The sequence below is a fragment of the Mus caroli genome, unplaced genomic scaffold (genome assembly GCF_978045245.1).
Source record: "Mus caroli unplaced genomic scaffold, Mus_caroli_1 scaffold_8, whole genome shotgun sequence".
Taxonomy (NCBI): Eukaryota; Metazoa; Chordata; class Mammalia; order Rodentia; family Muridae; genus Mus; species Mus caroli.
The window spans coordinates 4113263-4133245 of record NW_028227263.1 but is presented as its reverse complement, the minus strand read 5'-3'; the positions used below and the strand labels follow the sequence as shown (position 1 = coordinate 4133245).

The window sequence follows — 19983 nt, the reverse complement described above, 5'->3', positions numbered from 1 at the left end:
CAGGCTGGCCCCAAACTTAGAATCCGGCTGCCTCTGCCTCCCAAGTACTAGGATTAAAGGTGTGTGCCACAACTCCCTGGCTCTCTCTCTCTTTTGTTTTTGAGGCAGGGTTTCTCTGTGTAGTCCTGGCTATCCTGGAACTTGCTCTGTAGACCAGACTGGCCTCAAAGTCAAAGACAGGAAGTCTTTTAAACATTGTTCTTACAGGCTTGCAAAGGAGGACTAGCAGGTGTTCCAGCTGACAAAGTCAGGAGAGGGACAGCCCAGCATCTTCTGCCTTTCAGCCTGGGCCACAAGAATGCCATAGTCCCCAGGAACTTCATCTGAGGTTTATAATCTGATGGTGGCCAGCTGAGCAGAGGCCAGTGGGCCAGTATTGGCCAAGAGTGACATGCCCACTTAGTGACAGGCAAATGGGCGACTCACCACTGGAGTGATGACCGGCTCTCAGGTGAAAAGTGCTGCTCTGTTTGAGCTCATATGTCTGTTTGGTTCATTGCTGTATTAGGACTCTTCAGGAATGCGTGGGTGAGAACATTGCAGTCCTCAGGCATGAAGGTCCTGCTTTGCATTTGGTTCTGGAAACTGTCACTGTCTCTTATGAAGATATATTTTATGTTTTTATTTGCACATGGCTCTATGACTAGGGTACTGTGTGTTGTGTCTCACAGCTCAAATTCTACATGTCATGTATGACAGTGCTTAGGTCACCAGGGAGGTTCCCTATTGGGAATGGCACCTTTCAGAGTAGGGCTCTGTAGCCAGGGAAGGTTGGAGTTATTTGGTTCTGGTCTCTTTCAGAGGTGAACTCCAATGTGCAGCCATGGATGACGACAACTTGGATGAGCTTGTGGCGCGCAGCCCTGGGCCAGATGGACCCCCAGGAGTTGGCTCCTCAGAAGTGGCCAGTGATGCTGGTAAGCACCCCACTGCCCCACCCCACTGCTGGCAGGGTGTCTGCGAAGGAATAGCACTTGGTGCTTTCTCCAGGTTACTAAGGTCTTCTTGGGAGCTTAAATGTCAGCTTTCACTTTTAACCTTAAAAACATTGTTATAGAAGTACAGTACATTCAGTCTTTTTGTTTGCTTTTTTTGTTTTGTCTTGTGTTTAAGATGGTGTGGTTCAGACTGTTCTTGAACCCTTGACTCATGTGATCAGCCCAGTTCAGCCTCCCAAAGTGCCGGTAGCTAAGACTACAATCACATGTCATTGTGTTCCATCTTTTTGTGAGGAGGGAGGATTAGGGATGGAACCTAAAGCTTGGTGCATGCTTAGTAAGACGCTGCTGTTGGGCTCTAGTTTTTGGAACAAGGTCTTGCTGTGTAGAGTAGGATGGCTTCTAACTGCGGTCCTCCCTACTAACCCTCCAGATGGGAGTACGTGGTTTTCATTGATTTGTTTTGGTTTTAACTGGGCTCCTGTGGCCCAGAGGCCTGCTGAGGACGGTCCTGAGCATCTGACCCTGTGCCTCCACCTCTCAAACCAACACGGTGGTTGCACCGCTGTGCCAAGCACTGGGTGGTGCTGGGTGGTACACCCAGGGCTTGATCATGCTAGGCATGCACACTACTAGCTGAGCTGTATTTCAAGCTACCTTGTCTTATTTTTAATGCTAGCAACATAAATACAGAGTAAGATGACTTGTGGCTCCCCATTTTATATCTCTCTAGCTAGCCCCTAACCCCCACCCCACCCCCATCCCCCGACCCCAACCAGGGTAGCCTGGTTTTGAAGACCTGTATATTCCCAGAGCAGCTTTGGCTCCCTGCTTTGACACTGCCCTTTGGGGCCTGTGCTTTCACCTTGTGATCTAGAAGAAAGCAGCAATGGCCAAAGTGGAGACTCTGAAGATGATACAGGCAGTGAGCAGGATGATGGCACAGATGGGGAGGAAACAGAGGGGCTGTCTGAAGAGGAAGACCCAGAGGATAGATCTGGTAAGATTATAGCCATTTGAGCCAGTTGCCTTGAATCTTAGTGTGTTACCTGTCACAGGAACAACAACTGACTTCTGCTGGAGTTTTTAATTTTTAAAGTTAAGTTTAGTGATAGAATTCTGTGGGTATCTCTTCTGGGAAAATGTCTAAGGACATTGAGCAACATAAGCCATGGGAGAATGTAGGGAGACTGGAGCTCTGAGAGGATGAGCACGGAGCTCTTGGTAGCCTCTTCATTTTATGAGGGCCTACTGCTAGTATCATCCAGGTGCAAAACAGCCTAGCAGGCACTGAGGGGCCTGGCGCCTGGACCTCTTCTAGGACAAAGGGTATTTAGTCCTATCTCGCAGCTCTTTCTTTACTTATTCAAAAAGCTCATTCTGTGGTATTATTTCAAAAGGCCTGGCTTCTGAGCACTAGAGAAAGTTTATAACTTGAAACTCATGCAGAGAATAATGCTTGAATGACACACTTACACTCTGGAAAACATTCATGGCTGCCCTGGCCTATGGGCAGTCTGTGAGGGCTCTATGTGGTTGACATGGCCCCACCCACTATGGCTACCTTTCTCACCTGTCTTAGGGTGTCTGTTGATGTGATATAACATGACCGACCACAAGCAACTTGGGGAGGAAAGAGTTGATTTCCTCTTCCTACTCATGGTCCATCATTTAAGGTACAAAGGTCAGGAGCTCAAGGCAGGAAGTGATGCAAAGGCCATGGAGGAGTGTTGCTTACTGCCTTGCTCCTTAGATTTGTTCAGTCTACTTTCTTTTTTTTTTTTAAGATTTATTTATTTATTATATGTAAGTACACTGTAGCTGTTCTCAGATACTCCAGAAGAAGGCATCAGATTTCATTACGAATGGTTGTGAGCCACCATGTGGTTGCTGGGATTTGAACTCGGGACCTTCAGAAGAGTGGTCTGCGCTCTTAACCACTGAGCCATCTCGACAGCCCCCAGCCTACTTTTTTTTTTTTTTTTTTTTTTTTTTTTGATTTTTTTCGAGATAGGATTTCTCTGTGTAGCCCTGGCTGTCCTGGGCTACTCTGTAGACCAGGCTGGCCTCGAACTCAGAAATCCTCCTGCCTCTGCCTCCTGAGTGCTGGGGTTAAAGGCGTGCGCCACCATGCCCAGCCCCAGTCTACTTTCTTAACAGCCCCCGAGACAACCATCCCAGGGTGGCACAGTTAAGAAAATGTTTTACAGGCTTAGCCACGAAACTATCTGGTGGGAGCATTTTCTCAGTTGAGGTTCTCTCTTCCCAAATGAATCTAGCTTATGTTAAATTGACCTAAAATTAGCCAGCATACAAACAAAGGGCTCAGTTGGACTGAGTTCAGGTTTCCTTCTGGTGGCAGGCTCAATGCACCTCCTTTTTCTAAATTTCATTATAGCCTTTGGCTGTCAATGAGAGTGTTCTAGAGAGGTAACCCTTGTAATCCGGACAGTACTCATCATAAAGGAGTAGAACTGACTGTGAGTTAAGTAGCCTTGTATTGATACTGATTGTCCAGCTTTCCAAAGCTAGTTAGCCTTGAATTCACTCCATAGTCAAACCTTACATTCCTGGCAATCTAGGCTGGAGAGCTGGCTCAGAGTTTGAGAACACTGCTCTTTCAGAGGTCCTGAGTTCAGTTCCCACAACCACATGGTGGCTCATAACCATCTATAATGAGATCTAGTGCTCTCTTCTGGCTTGTAGGCATACATACAGGCAGAATGCTGTATATAAAATAAATAAATAAATCTTTAAGAAAAACATTCCTGGCAATCTCCCTGCCTCAGCCTCCCAAACTACTAGAATCAAAGCATGTTACCACCATGCCTGGCCAGGCATTTTTCTTTTCATTCTGAGCGTGGACTAGGGAATGAGTCTGTCCTGGATTAATGGTACAGACATTGGCTCTTTTGCCTGTTTCCAGCATTGAAGTAGGCTTGTCCTATTCTTACCAGAGTTGAACAGTTGCTGATGCTGGGGCCGAGGGTGTCAGGCACTATTGGGTAGCTCTGGCATCCCTTCCTGAAGTTTGGAGAATTGCAATGGCCAGAAACTGATTGTGAACCAGATTGAAGGTGAGACCCATTCAGCCAGGATTCTTGGTATTCCAGAGCTTGCTATCTAATGGTACAGACCAGCTGAGGTGCAGCAACCAGAGATAGATGCTCAGAGTGTGTATGTGACATTGGGGTTAGTGGTAGACTTTAACAGCTGGGAGGAAGTAAGGAGCTTTTAGACACATCTAAGCCACAGCCTAATGAACAGGAGCTAGCCATATACTTGTAGGAGCTGGGCTGGGGGCAGAGAATTAGTGAGGAGGAGATGATGTAGAAATTCAAAGCCTACGGTGAACTTTGTGAAGGGGTAAGCCTGAGTCTGCACCTCGTGCAAGTGTCTTTTCCTTTCCTTCCTTTGCTTTTCCTTTTTTAAAAAGATTTATTTTTTGGGCTGGAGATGGCTCAGCAGTTAAGAGCTCTTCCAGAGGTCCTGAGTTCAATTCCCAGCAACCACGTGGTGGCTCACAACCATCTGTAATGGGGTCCGATGCCCCTTAAGGTGTGTTTGAAGAGAACAACAGTGTATTCACATACGTTAAATAAATAAGTAAGTAAGTAAGTAAGTAAGTAGGGCGGGGTGGAGGAAGATGAACAAGGCAGTTTGTAGAATTTATTTGAGGCTTCAGTTCAGAGGAGTCTGTGACCATCAAGGTAGGGAGCAGGGCAGTAGGCAGGCCTGTCACTGGAGCAGTAGCTAAGAGCACACATCTGTAAATATAGCTACGAGGCAGAGATACTGGGTAATGGTCTTTTGAAACTTCAAAATTCTTTCCCAATGACATACATCTTCCAGTGAGGCTACACGACCTAATCCTTCCCAAACAATTTTACCAACTGGGGAACAATATTCAAATACAAGAGCTATTCTTTCATCCACAGCATATTTTTTTTTTTTTTTTTTTTTTTTTTTTTTGAGACAGGGTTTCTCTGTAGCCCTGGCTGTCCTGTCACTTTGTAGACCAGGCCACTTTGTAGACCAGGCTGGCCTTGAACTCAGAGATCCACCTGCCTCTGCCTCCCGAGTGCTGGGATCAAAGGCGTGCACCACCACGCCCGGCCATCCACAGCATATTTTAAGGGCATTATTTGGCAAGCCAAATGAGAGTCCAGTGAGGGAAACTGCTCAGGTCCTGAGCTATTTGTACTCATTTTTTTCTCTACCTTCAAGTCAATTGGGGCTGTTCTCAGCATCCAGTGCTCTGCTCTGTATGCACTATGGGAATCAGGCAAAACAAGGTGGCCAGGTCCTTACCTTCAGATTGCAGGGGGAGAAGCAGATCCATCTGGCTTCTCTTTGATTCTGCTGCCATGAGCCTTTACTCACAGGGGAAGCTAAAGTTATTTGTCATTCCGCTATGAATGCCATGCTCTTTCAAAATTTTCTGAGTATCTCTTTCATCAATTTTTCTCTGTGGTATAGCAAATGACCACAACTCAGGAGCTTGGAATAGTATGTTTATTTGTGTGTTTTTATGGATCACCTGGGCCTCTTTCTTTATTTTTTGTTGTTGTTTTGCTTTGTTTCTTGTTTTTTTTGAGACAGGATTTCTCTGTGTAGCCCTGAACTCACTTTGTAGACCAAACTGTCTTTGAACTCAGAGAAATAAGCCTGCTTCTTCCTCTCGAGGGCTGGGATCAAAGACATGTGCTGCTACCACCCAGCTTCAGCTGAGTAGGTCTCTTATTCAGGTATCACCAGGTGGGTGGCCTTACAGTGTTAGACAGGCTATGTTTCCCTTCTGAGCTTCAATCTTCTTCCAAGCCCTCTCTGTCGGCTGGCAGATTCCTCGTGGTCTGAAAGAATGAAGCTCCATTTTTCTAGCCGGTTGTTAACAGACCTTTCCTAGCTACTGTGTTATCCCCTCTTTTGGGAGTGCATGTTAGCTGTTTGTGTCCTTCTATGCCAGCAAGAGCAGCCTCTGCTTCGGAAGTGCTCACCTGTGTAGAGGCAGAAGGATTGAGGAGTTCAGGGTCATCTTCATCCACATAGCCAGCTTGGGCGACCTGAGACTTTGTGTCAAAAGAAATGAACAATAGGAGCTGGCAAGATTGCTAAGTAAATGAGGGTGTTTGCCACCAAGCCTGGCAGCTTGAGCTCAATTCCTAAAATTCACATGGTAAGAGAGAAACAATTTCCATAACTTATCCTCGTTCTGCCCAGTAAATAACAAATGTTTTTTTGTTTGTTTCTTTGTTTGGTTTGGTTTTAAAAAATATTAAAAAGCGCTCATGCGGTAGGATTGATCAGTGAGGGTTAGTTCCACTCTGTGGGTTGGTAGCAGGACTCTGGAGAAGGGCAGTCTAGCACCTTTGTTAGTCCTACTTACAAAGAACCAAAAACTGAGCCCCAGTGAGGACCTGCTTTTCTGTTTTTCTTCTTTTCTTTCTTTTTTTTTTTCTTTTGGTTTTTCGAGACAGGGTTTCTCTGTGTATCCCAGGCTGTCCTGGAACTCACTCTGTAGACCAGGCTGGCCTCGAGGATCTGCTTTTCTGATCCCTGTGATAGATGTTTATTAGTTCATAGGGGTTTGTTTGCAAACTGCAGTGTTTGCTAAATGCATCCTCATATTTTCCTCCTGACCCGGCCTCTGCTTGATAATGCTGAAATCGACTGGACCTTTTATAGTCACTAATCCAGTGAGGAATCTTCTGTCTGTGTTCCACAAGGAAGGAAGAGAGATGCCCAAGAAGGAGGTCTGATCTAGTAGCAGATTCTTTGTTGTCACTCGGTTGAAAGAGTTGTGCAGCTATGCAGGGGTTGTTGTCCTAAGGGGCAGTCTTAGAGGCGTAGTCATTATTTTGTTGAGTGTTTCCTCTATGCCTCTAGAGCTGAAAACTGAACCTAGGGCTTTCTCTATCATGGAGCTAAATCCCCAACCCTTGGTGGTTTAGTCATTAGCCCCATCTTCTCTGAAGCCTGTGGTAGCTCTTGACACCTAACTTCTTGGATGGTCTTTTCCTCAGAGGCTCAGGTGTGAGGAGCTAGTGTAACCACTTAGCCAAATATCTCTGTCCCCTTAGCTCAGGGCAGCTCTGGACAGAGAGCCTTCAGGTAAGGAGCTGGCTCCTCAGAGTGGGGAACTGAGGGAGACTTGGCTCAGGAGGATCTGGGTTCTGGCTGAGGCTCTGCTTAAGGGTAGTCCCTGGGCATGCACTTGTTTCTGTATTCACTAACAATATAATATTTCCATTTATTCAAGGTTCTGAAGACTCAGAAGATGGAGTAGAAATGGCAACGGCAGCAGTAGAGACTCAAGGGAAGCTTGAAGCTAGCAGTGCACCCAATTCTGATGATGATGCAGAGAGCTGCCCCATTTGTCTCAATGCATTTAGAGACCAGGCTGTGGGCACCCCAGAGACCTGTGCCCATTATTTCTGCCTGGATTGCATCATCGAATGGTCCAGGGTGAGTTGGCTTTTCAGTGGGCTACTCCTACCCCTTATGACTAGGCTGCCTTCTCTGCAGCAAAACTGAACACAGGGCTGAGTGCTGCCTGGGTCCTCAGCACTGTGGGGAAGGAATGCTTACTGTGGGGGCTGTTTCTGGGTGAGAAAGGATGACTGGCTTTTCTGAGGGTCAGGACACAAACTCTTCGGCAACCTCACATAGTAAGTGTAAAGCAGCCTCTGTAGGTATTGGAGTGGTGCAAGTGTGCTTGCTCAGTTCTGATGGCAAGTCATGAAGAGACAAGCTGTTATCATGCTGCCTACCTTGCAGGGAACTTTAAGGAGACTTGCCTGGGCCTTCACCCACTGGCAAAGACTTTTATATGTGTACAGGTATGTGGTGTGTGCCTGTCTTTACATGTAGAGGCTAAAGGATGTCAGGTATCCTGCTCTGTCGCTTTCTGCATTATTCCTTTGAGTCAGGATCTTTTACTGAAGCTGCAGCATAATAGGCAGCTAGTAAACCCAAGAAATTCTCTCATTCTTCATGGCATTAGCATTAAGAGATGAAGGTATAATCTTGCCCAGATTTTTATGTGGATGTTGAGATATGAGCTTGGGTCCTTGTGTTTGCATAACAAATTTTCTTATCTGTTGAGCCATCCCCATGCTTTAAAAAAAAAAAAAAGTCAAAATAAGAGTTCTTATTGCCTGCTTCTCTCTGTCCCCAACGATCCTGGCATGTGGTGAAAGAGTGCAGTAAGGGTTATAGGGGTTGTGCCTCTGACATTCCCTTCCTTCTCCCCGAGTAGCTTACACGTGTCTCTGTAGTTTACTCTTTTTTTTGTTTTTTTTTTTTTTTTCGAGACAGGGTTTCTCTGTGTAGCCTTGGCTGTCCTGGAACTCTCTCTGTAGACCAGGCTGGCCTCGAACTCAGAAATCCGCCTGCCTCTGCCTCCCGAGTGCTGGGATTAAAGGTGTGCGCCACCACGCCCGGCTGTAGTTTACTCTTAAATGGTATGGAGATGGCAAATGCCTTTCCTGCGTCTACAATTCTTCCAGGTTAGCTTATTGTGGTGTTGTGTCAAACTTCTTTGTTCTTTTGTGAGTCTGGCCGATTAGATTCAGATTAAGTTATTTCATTCTTTAAGTTAAACGGCAAGAGGTTGGATGTGGTGGCGCACGCCTTTATCCCAGCACTTGGGAGGCAGAGGCAGGCGGATTTCTGAGTTCGAGGCCAGCCTGGTCTACAGAGTGAGTTCCAGGACAGCCAGGGCTACACAGAGAAACCCTGTCTCAGAAAACAAGACAAAACAACAAAACAAACAAAAAAGAGGTTGGATGTGATGACACATGCCTGTAATTCCAGCATTTAGAAGGGAAAGACTGGTGAATCTGAGTTCAAGACCAGTCTGGTCTATATAACAAGTTCCAGGCCAGCCAGGGCTACATAATTAGAACCTATCTCAGTTAATTAGTTGAAGAGCAAGACATTCTGTTTACTGTAAATATGATGTTTATTGGTAAGGGAAAGCATTTGAAAATGAGCTTATTAGTAAAAAATCTTACAAGTGATCAGATGTTGAATTTCATGAGGTAGCTAGATACTGGGTTAATAAAGGTGAAAAATCTAGACTTAAAAAATGACTCAGGGAGATGGACGGTGGTAACACACACCTTTAGTCCCAGTACTTGGGAGGCAGAAGCAGGCGGATATCTGAGTTTGAGCCAGCGTGGTCTACAGAGCCAGTTCCAGGATAGCCAGAACTATACAGAGAAACCTCTTCAGAAAACCAAGGATGGGTGCTGGAGAGATGGCTCAGCGGTTAAGAGCACTCACTGCTCTTCCGAAGGTCCTGAGTTCAAATCCCAGCAACCACATTGTGGCTCACAACCATTTGTAATGAGATCTGATGCCCTCTTCTGGGGTGTCTGAAGACAGCTACAGTGTACTTACATATAATAAATAAATCTTTTAAAAATAAAACAAAAAACAAAACAAAGATGGTTAGATGTATAAATGAATAACAATCAATCAGGGGCACTGGAGAGATAGCTCAGCAGTTAAGAGCACTGGCTGATCTTTCAGAGAACCTGAGTTCAGTTCCCAGTACCCACATGGCTGCTCATAACTGTCTGTAACTCCAGCTCCAGGGATCTGACACTTGTCACACAGATAGATATGTAGGTAAAACACCAGTGTACATAAAATTAAATCATAAAAATTTAAAAAATAAAATCAGGGTCATGGGGATGGCTCATCAGTAAAGGATCTTGTATCAAGCATGACAACCTAAGTGTGTTCCCTAGCAGCCACATGAAAGGAGAGCTCTACCTTCCACAAGCTGTCCTCTGCTCTTAGCTCTGAGAGTCAGTCATTTGGGCTGGTCAGCAGGGGAAGCACTTAAAAGCCAAGCTTGAAGACTTGAGTTCCATCCAGGACCTCATGGTGGTATGCAGAGAGAAGAGAGTCGAACACATTGTTTTCTGGTTTCTTTACATGGGCTATGGCACACATATTCTTCCCCGCCAGTCTGGACTATAGACTGACACCCTGTCTCAAACACTTTCACCAAAAAGAGAGGGAGAGAGAGGAAAAGTAATATTGAATCAGAGAAACAAGGGAACATATAGTGCCTTTATTCTCACATAACTGTAGTGGCAGAACATAAAAGAGGTGGCAGAACTGGGTGGCCCTCAGTTTATACATTTATCAGAATTTAATGGAGTACACAGCTAAAGATGGAATGTTTTATTGTATACAGTATATTTCAGGAAAGGCAACTTGAGCTGAAAAAAATCTTTGTAGCATGCATCTGATTAGCCTACACACTGAAAAGAAATGCTGAAAAGATACTAGAGATGCTCAAGGTCTCTGAGCAGTTCACAGAGGTCTAAGAGAAGATCTGGGACAGCAACAAACAGGCTGAGATGCCGTCTACCTGGTCTTTCCCTTCCCTCCTCTCCTTTGCCTTCTCACTAACACCTGTATGGGAGCATGCATCCAGCTTGTTGACCTTGCTCCCTCAGTAGCATGGTGACTTCAAGTTTTGTTCACCCAGTTCTAGCATCTTAGCATAGGCCCTTAGCCCCAAGACCAAGGCTGTCGATACAGATTTCAGTGTAAAAGGAATCATTATTTTTGGTTTTTCAGGACAGGGTTTCTGTGTATCCCTGGCTGTCCTGGAACTCTCTCTGTAGACTTGGCTGGCCTCAAACTCAAAGAGATCCACTTGCCTCTGCCTCCTGCTACATGTCTTTCAAGGGCTTTGTGCACTACCACTGCCTGGCTAATAAAAATAACTGTTTAATTTGTTTTTTTCAGATATACTCTATAGATCAGGCCAGCCTCAAATTCACAATCCTCCTGTCTCAGCTTCCCAAATGCTGGGATAATGGGCAGGTGCTACCACATTCAGTTTAAGATTGTTAAGTAAATCCTTTATTTTGAAGACAGTCATGATAAGTGATTATAATAAGTAATTGATGAATAATGAAGGGGATTATGCCGGATTCTGATCCAATCTTTATTTCTTACAGAATGCCAACTCCTGTCCTGTTGATCGAACAGTATTTAAATGTATTTGTATTCGTGCCCAGTTTAATGGTAAAATCTTAAAGAAGGTAAGTGTAGATGCTGTCTATCCCTGCTTGTATTCTTATAGGAAGGATCATAATGCTAAATGGTGACTTGCTTTTCTCCTAAGTGGTTGTCAGTTCAATTAGGCATAAAAGAAGTGACTCAGGCATCCTTTTTCGCCTTGAGCAAAGCCTAGGGCTAGGACTGTCATGTTTTCTGGGACATAGAGTACTGAGTCATGGAGATGTTTCTGTTCCTCACCCCTTACTACAGAGCTTCTCTCGGGCCAGCCTCCTTATGAACTGCAGTCTTGGCATGTGGGAGGTTGCAGTGGGGGGACAAAGGGCCATGTGAACTGAAGTTTGGAAAGTACTGTTGGGGCTGCAAGGAAAGGTGGTTTTGCTTATTATTTATTGTCCCCTCCTTTTCTCCCTTCCCTGAACCCCTTTCTCTTTCTATCTTTTCCTTCTTTTTTCACTCCCTTCTTTTTTTTCTCTTGTCTTTTCTATCTGTCCCTCCCTTCCACCTCCTTTCTTTTTTTCTTCCTTTCAATGGATTAAATTCCAGGCCTTGTGCATGCCAGGCAAGCTACACAACCAAAGGCTACAAATTGTTTGAGAGAAAGTCTTACTATGTAGACCAGGCTGGCCTTGAACTCACAGAGATAGATCCAGCTGCCTCGCTTCCAGAATGCAGGAATTAAAGTGCGACCGCTACCCACGTAGCCCTTGTGTTTTTTGAGACAGATTTTTACTGGGCATCAAAAGATTGGCCTTGCCGCGGTTGTGTACACCTTTAATCTCAGTACTGGTGGGAAATAGAGGTGGGCTTATCTCTCTGAGTTTGAGCATAACCAAGAAAACATAGTAAAATCTTAAAAACAGCAGCCTGATTAAAGGGGTGGTAGACACCATCAATCCCAGCGTTTGGGAGGCAGAGACATAGGCAGATCAAGTCCAGCCCAGTCTATAGAGTTCCAAGACAGGCTACACACAGAGAAACTCTTGTCTTAAAAAACTGAAAACAAAACAAAACAAAACAGTTAATTAAATAAACAGATAAATAAATAAATAAATAAATAGATAACACCAATAAAACAACAGAAGGAATTTCAGTTCTTCATCTTCTGATCCTTTTGCTGGTGGTTGAGCCTAGGACCCGTGGCTGGGCTGGCACTCTGCCCGGTGAGCTCCATAGCAGGAGTGTTTTTGAGCTTTTTCTGTAGAGCTCTATGGCTTCTGCTTTAAAGTTATCATGTGCTCGCCCCACCCGTGTCTGGCATTCACAGCACTGGTGAATCTGTACTATGAAGTGTTCCTTGTATCACAGGCTCATGTTTGTTGCTTATTTGTTTGGTTTTCTTAGAGACAGGGTCTCTGGGTAGCCCTGGCTGTTCTGAACTGATAATAGACCAGGCTGGCTTCAAACTCACAGAGATCCACCTGTCTCTGTCTCCCAAGTGCTGTGATTAAAAGCCTGCACCACCTCTCCTGGCCTCTGGCACAGTTCTTGCTTTTACTTTTCTTCTAGTTACTTGTCACTCAGTGAAGATAACAAGGTCACCATATGTCTTAGGGTTTCTGTTGCTGAAATGAAGCACTATGATCAGAAAGCAAGTTGGGAGCAAAAGGTTTATTTGGCTTACACTCACATGCTCTTCATTACTGAAGGAAGTCAGGACAAGAACTGAAACAGGGAGATGATGGCAGGCACAGCTTTGAGGCTGTGGAGGGATGCTTGCCCTTATGGCTTGCTCAGCCTGCCTGTCTGCCTGCCTGCCTGCCTGCCTGCCTGCCTTCCTTCCTCCCTTCCTCCCTTCCTCCCTTCCTCCCTTCCTTCCTTCCTTCCTTCCTTCCTTCCTTCCTTCCTTCCTTCCTTCCTTTGGTTTTTTGTTTGTTTGTTTTTGTTTTGTTTTTTAGAGATAGGGTTTCTCAGTCCTGGCTGTCTGGAAACTCAGATTTGTACATCAGGCTGGCTTCAAACTCGCAGATATCTGCCTGTCTCTGCCTCCAGAGTACTGGGACTAAACACATGTGCTACCATGCCCAGCCTTCAGTCTGCTTATAGAATCCAAGACCACCAGCAGAGAGATGATACCACCCACAAAGGGTGGTATACCATCCCCCATAATTTCTTAAGAAAGTGCCTTACAGTTGGATCTTTTGTTTTGTTTTGTTTTTTGAGACAGGGTTTTTCTGTGTAGCCCTGGCTGTCCTGGATCTCACTTTATAGACCAGGCTAGCCTCGAACTCAGAAATCTGCCTGCCTCTGCCTCCTGAGTGCTGGGATTAAAAGCATGCGCCACCCCGCCCGGCATGCCCGGCTTTCAGTTGGATCTTAGGGTGTCATTTTCTCAGTCTTTCAGATGACTCTAGCTTGTGTCAAGTTGACATAAGACTAGTCAGCACATCATATATTTGTTTATTCAGGTTGTGGGTCCATAGAGCCTATCTTAGGGTTCTGTTAGTTGTGATAACATCAAAACCAAAAGTAACTTGGAGCAAAAAGAGTTTATTTTGCTTACACTTTTCTAATCACAGTTCAGCATCAAAGGAAGTCAGGGCAGTGACCTGGAGATAGGAGCTGATGCAGAAGTCATAGAGGAGTGCTGCTTTTTGGCTTGCTCCCTGTGGCTTTCTCAGCCTGCTTCTAGCATCTCAGGATCATCAGCCCAAAGGTGACATTATCCACAGTGACCTGGCTAGAACATGCCACCCTGCTTACCCATAGGCCAGTCTGAGAGGGGTATTTTCTCAACTGAGATTTCCTCTTCTAAAATGACGCTAACTTATGTCCCAGTTGACATTTTAGCCATCACACGTCCCAAGTAGATCTTAGGTCAGTAGGTTTACTTTAGATTAGATACATGTCCTATGAATTGACCACTCAGAGTTTGAGGGTATGCTCACTGACCAGTGTTTCTGTCTTCAGATTCCAGTAGAAAACACGAGAGCGTGTGAGGCTGAGGAGGAAGACCCGACTTTTTGTGAGGTGTGTGGTAGGAGTGATCGTGAGGACCGGCTCCTACTGTGTGACGGCTGCGATGCTGGGTAAGGGTACTGGTGCCGTGCAGGCTGTTAAGTTTGTCATGCTCAGGACTGAATTGTGGAGTGGGTCCCTGTGAGTCATAGACAGTGACACTGATACCTCTCCTGGCTCCTGTGTCTATACTTCCTGATGCTGCTCAAAGGCCGTCAGTATATCAAGGCCAAAGAAAAAAGGCAGGAGAGTGGACTCAACTTCGGAGAGAGGACAGGCCAGCTGAGGGGTTGCTTTTGGGACGGCATCATCTTGGCTGCCTGGATCTTTTTATCATTGTTATTATTGTTTCTATGTGTGTGGTCTATATGTGGGTATGTACATGTGAATAGAGGTGTTTGTGGAAGCCTGAGACTTTGGATCACCCTGGAGCTGGAATTACAGATGGGTATAAGCTGCCTGAAGTGGAAGCCTTGTGACCTGCAAGAGCAATGCGGTTTTAACTGTGAACCATCTCTCTGGCTCTCTCTTTTGCCTTCTGATGTACTTGAAGTCACTTTATGCTTGTGACCCTGTCTTCTGGGACACTGCTTGTGTTCTTTGCTCACTGTTTGTTCTCTAAGATGGAACTGGCCTCCCTAGCCTCTTGCTTGGTCTTTGGCTATTGATTAGAAAGTTTTTTCTGCTATAAAATTGTGGCCAGTTACAGAAATATTCTTCTTCAGATGGAGAGGCTGGTAAATCTGGAATGTTTCCTAGGGCAGAAAATAGCAGTGTGTACAAGAGGCTTTGTACTGTTCGGGCTGGAAGCGAGGAGCAGTTTTCTGCATTTGCCCTCGCTCGCTCTCCTGTGGTTGTCGCTGGGGTTCTTCTGGATTGCCAGTTGTGCCAGCTCCCCTGGCTGGAATTTGGTATACAGTTTGTACCCAGGAGCTGACTTTCATCATCTCAAGGCACAAGGGTCGCCTGGGCCCTCATGCCTGTAGAAATTCAGTTGGTACAGTGACTACCAGCTTGTCTTGCAGGCTCTGGCAGATCTACCTGCCTGCTCCTGCCCTTGCTCCAACACTTGGACCTAGCTGCCCTTGGTGCTGATACTCTGTAGGCTTGGAATCCCTCATTCTGAAAATTTGTTTGAATCCATGTTTTGCCACATTGTCTCTACCTTCGAGTTCTACAAGCATCCAGGTCCTCCTCTCTTAATTTGTTGATTGATTTATTTTGAGACAGGGTTTGACTGCATAGTCCTGCCTGGCCTGGAATTGGCTAGGCAGACCAGGTTGGCCTGCTTCTGCCTCCTGAGTGAGTGCTAGAATTAAAGGCATCTACAACCTTGACTGGCTTGTTTGTGAGGTGCGGATCCTCTCTGTTGCCTGTGTTAGCTTCTAACTACTAGACTCAAGCAAGCATCCTGCCCCCGCTTCTGAATGCTGAGATTACAAGTGTGCACCCCACACCTAGCTCTGTTAACTCTGTTTTGTTTGACATAGGGACCTTGGTTTCTTCAAACATGTAGCAGTTCTCTATTGCAGGAACTATGGGGGTCGACTTCTAAGCCTGCATCCGTGTGTTAATGCTGTAAATCAGGGTTTTATTTCTAGTGGTAACTGACCAGGATTTTCTGAGGATTTCTCTTACCTTCCTGAAGTTTTGTTTTGTTTTAATCAAGAATTACACTCATAAATTCATATTGATATATGTATTTCACTTAACAGATGCAACAGTATAAGCATTAAAATCATGATAGATCTAAGATATTAAACTAACATGTATTAGTGGTTCTTGTACTTCTAAGCACCTAAATACTGTTGACTTTTACATTTTTCTATATCTTCATGATTGTCTTTCAACTCTCAAGTCTAAAACTTCTCATTCATTTTGAAATGGAATCAGAAGGCTTTCTATATTCCAGGACAGCCAGGGCTACACAGAGAAACCCTGCCTCGAAAAAAAAAAAAAGAAGGCTTTCTAAGATCGTTGGGGGAGGGGGACAGCGCATGTTGCACACATTGATATTTTGTGAAATAAGTACAGGTTGTCTTTGAGTTTTAAGGAGTTACGACTGAACTCTAAAGGTCCATGTTCCCAGGGAGACGAGAGAGCATGAGAGAAGATGGGATTTACTTGAGTCTCTATGGCTTTTCAAGTTTTGTTCTGGTGTATGATGTAACATGGACCACTTAGCATATGATGTCCCAGTAAGGGCCACCCACCTGACTGTAGAGGATTTTCAGTCCCTGCCACTGACATAATACTTTATAACCACCCAAAGCTCCCAGGCACTCGTGTGACACACACTCATGCACACATTCATATACTTTGTTTTGTGGGATTTTTTTGTTGTTGTGGATTTTTTGATTTGTTTTGTGGGTTTTTTTGGTTTTGTTTTATTTTTTATTTTTGTTTTTTTGAGACAGGGTTTTATGTAGCCTTGGTTGCCCTGGAACTAGCTCTGTAGAGCAGTCTGGCCTTAAACTCACAGAGTTAGTTCTACCTGCCTTCCAAGTTCTGGAATTAAAGGTGCATGCTTGCCTGGCTCCGGGCTCATAATACAAATTTTTTTTTTTTAAGAACAAGAGAAAGGTAGAAAAGGTCAGCACAGGCAGCACAGCTCTCCCCAAAGTTTATTCCTGTGAAGCTTGATGGGAAGATTTTAAAAATAAGACCCGAGACAGAGCATAGTAGCTTACACCTTTAATCCCAACACTATGAGTTCAACGCCAGTATATCCTACATAGTGAGTTCCAGGCTAGCCAAGGTACATAGTGAGACCCTGACTCAAAACAAAACAAAGGATATGGAGAAAGAAAAGCCTAGAATAAGCTAGGGACTGACTGGGTGCAGGGCTTCTTGGGATGGCCTCTTCAGGTACCTCTCGCTCATCTCTTTGACACTCTCCATGCCCTGTCCTTGGTGGTCTTGAAGGAGACTTATGGCATGGTATGATTGAAGCATGGCCATTGGACTGAAATGTGATTGGACAGGATAATAAGATGATCTCTTTGCCAGCATGGGACAAGACTTTTGCTAGGCAAGTGTTCTTTCCCCAGCCCCTTAGAACACTCTCTGTGTTCTAAGGGTTACTTAGTCATCTACTGTCAGATACAGTGGGTCAAAAAGGATATTAGAATTTCTGTGGCCCACCTTGGGTGGGGATTAGAGGCAGGACTGTTGTTTAGCCTGAGTACCCCATAACATTGGAAGTGAGAAACCATTGGCAGGACACATTGCAAACTAGACTATTTAAAATAGTCTTTGCATGTGGTTTCTTGTGAGACTTGAAGTCCAAGGCTAAGACTGGCACTGAACTGTTGTTCCCATAGGTACCACATGGAATGTTTGGACCCTCCTCTCCAGGAGGTGCCTGTGGATGAATGGTTCTGCCCAGAGTGTACGGTCCCTGGTGTTGATCCCACACATGGTAATGTGCTGTCCTTTCCTGCAGAGCACTTGGGTTTTTCCTATTGTCAGTTTTAGAGAAGGACCTTGTAGAAAATCTAGACTTGTTATGTGGGAAGAACTTTCATCAGGGAGAGGGCTTTCTTTGAATTCCTTGGTAGGAGCTGGAGGAGTTTAACCTTTGGAGGCCACGAAAGGTTGTCAGCTTGGGGTTTCAGTTCTTAAGGCTAACTGGGAAAAGCTTGTGATATGTGATAGTGTACATGACCCAGCAGCCCACGGCTCTCTTCCAAGATGCAGCTCCTGTGAGCGATGAGGAGGTCTCCTTGCTACTGGCTGATGTAGTACCTACTACAAGCAGGCTTCGGCCTCGAGTAGGCAGGACCCGGGCCATCGCTAGGACACGGCAGAGTGAGAGAGTGAGGGCAACCGTGAACCGGAACCGGATCTCCTCTGCCAGAAGGGTCCAGGTAAGTGGCCGGCTCTCAACAGGGTGGTCTCTGGGCTTGGCAGCTGAATTGAAGAGATACCACTGGCAGTAAAGGGCCCTAGCATTGTCATATGGCAGGCCTAGCATGCATGTAGTTAATCTGCCGGAGCGTAGGTGAGTCTGTTGAAGGTGCTGTGTTTCACCTATGTGCCAGCAGGACCAGTGGGATTGCCTTCTCTAACACTTGGATGGAGGGGATAATGATTTGGGAAATATGCTCTAGTGTGAAAAAGGCCACACTGGCTCTTCACCCCTTCCAGGCTCAAGAGATTTATCTTCCTCATGCCTGGCTCCTGGCACTCAGATGACCATGGCCCCTGTTCTGGGTACTGAGGGAGCTTAAAGTCATATTCCCGTGGTCAATATAGTGGCATCATGGTTCAAGTTCCAAATAGGTTGATGGACTGGGAACTATCTTCTGTCGTATGCCCGTCTATGTAACCTCCAGTTTTGCACTTGAGTCTCAGCTCATGCTTGCCATCTCTCTTTGACTTTGTGCCTTGGATGCAGGATAGTGTTGGGGGCTGCTATTTCTCACTCACTCCTTTGTTTTCTATCTGCTGGCTCATTCCCTATTCTCTGCTAGGCCCTCATCATCACGTGCCTGCCTCACCTGGGGATCTGCTCCTGGCTCCCACCTGCCCACTTCCTTTCAGCTTGGACCTCCTTTGCTCCTTGATAGCAGCTGAGCCCTCTAGTCCATCCTTGCCCTGATCTTCCCTTCTAGAACTCTGCAAGGAACAACTCTCCTTGTGATCATGCTATCCACTGTTGGTTGGGAGGTAGTTCCAGTCTTAAACTAGTCTAGCTTCTCTGGTCAGTTTGCGCCATATTCAGGGATCTGAAAGGGAGTCTGCACTGACGGGATCTACTCACATGGCCCAGCTCAGTGTTCCATCCATGGAAAGGGTGGTCACCCACTGAGTGGTGCTGTCCCTTGTATGCAGCATGTGCCAAGGTACCTCATGTCTTCTCTGCTGGATGAAACTATTGAGGCTGTCGCCACTGGGCTGAGCACTGCTGTATACCAGCGTCCCTTGACACCTCATGTCCCTGCAAAACGGAAAAGGAAAGCAGGTAAGCTGACATAATGGGCTTGCCTCCCACCATCAGCATTGTTCTGGAGTCCAGATATGTGGTCATTTCTGATTATTCCTGCAGCTTTTTCAGCCAGAATAGTACACCTTTCACATTTGTGGGTTCAAGCTCATTTAAACCTAGTTAGAGACTTATCAGGGAGAAAGAAACACATCTGGACTGTTTGGTACAGATGTGTTGTCATTCCCTGTGCTGTTGATTTGCCTGCTGCATTTCCTAAGTGTATAAATATCTGGAGCTAGTGTAAACTATAGCAAATACTGTTGACACATTATAGAAGGGGCCTAGAACCCTGAGACCATCTCTGCATCCTGATCTTAGTGACCCAACCTTCTCCTTCAGATCAGTGTTTGCTGTGCCTAGTAGATGCAACTCTGTGGATTTAGGGATTCCTCTTTGCCCAGGTGGGTCATAATTAATCTGTAGCCTCTTAAAAATATACCTTATTGGGCTGGCAAAATGGCTTATCAGATAAAGGTGCTTGCCACCAAGCTTGATAACCCAAGTAGGATCCCCAGAATCCACAGATAGAACTAGCTGTATGAGTTGTTCTTGATAGGCTGTATATGTGGAGCACGTTCCCCCCCCCCCCCCCAAACACACAATTTTAATTTACTTTATTGACTTCTGTGCACAGTAAAGTGGGTGCATCCACTTTAAATGCATAATTACAGGTTTGACATCCAGCACTCAACGGTGTGATTTTTCATCATTATCAGTCTGGATTCCCACAAGATCCAGTGGAATTCTCTACCACATTTGCTACCACAGAGGGGTGTTTTGTTTTGTTTTGTTTTTTTTCCGAGACAGGGTTTCTCTGTATAGCCCTGGCTGTCCTGGAAATCACTCTGTAGACTAGGCTGGCCTCCAACTCAGAAATCCACCTGCCTCCGCCTCACAAGTGCTGGGATTAAAGGTATACGTCACCACTGCCCAGCTCAGCTTGCTTTCTTATAGAACCCAAGACTACCAGCCCAGGGATGGATGGCACCACCCACAGTGGGCCCTCCCCACTTGATCACTAATTGAGAAAATGCCTTACAGCTGGATCTC

The 19983-nt window shown here is 45.5% G+C and overlaps 1 protein-coding gene across 9 annotated transcripts in view; it reads left to right on the top strand.

Annotated features, from left to right (window-relative positions):
* The window catches only part of Phrf1 (PHD and ring finger domains 1), a 34131-nt gene that overhangs the window by 1681 nt on the left and 12467 nt on the right, over window positions 1–19983 (top strand). For 5 of the 9 annotated variants that reach the window (XR_015047791.1, XM_021167743.3, XM_021167742.3 and 2 more), the window contains exons 2-9: window positions 802–917; window positions 1816–1938; window positions 7198–7403; window positions 10925–11008; window positions 13896–14014; window positions 17267–17364; window positions 17637–17812; window positions 18780–18909. Coding sequence is in view for 8 of the 9 variants with exons in the window: in XM_021167743.3 (XP_021023402.1) it covers window positions 824–917; window positions 1816–1938; window positions 7198–7403; window positions 10925–11008; window positions 13896–14014; window positions 17267–17364; window positions 17637–17812; window positions 18780–18909 (1030 nt within the window). In the remaining variant the exon portion in view is untranslated. The remainder of the gene's footprint in view (window positions 1–801; window positions 918–1815; window positions 1939–7197; window positions 7404–10924; window positions 11009–13895; window positions 14015–17266; window positions 17365–17636; window positions 17813–18779; window positions 18910–19983) is intronic. The other 4 variants (XM_021167745.3, XM_085841163.1, XM_021167741.3 and 1 more) reach the window with 2 other exon arrangements.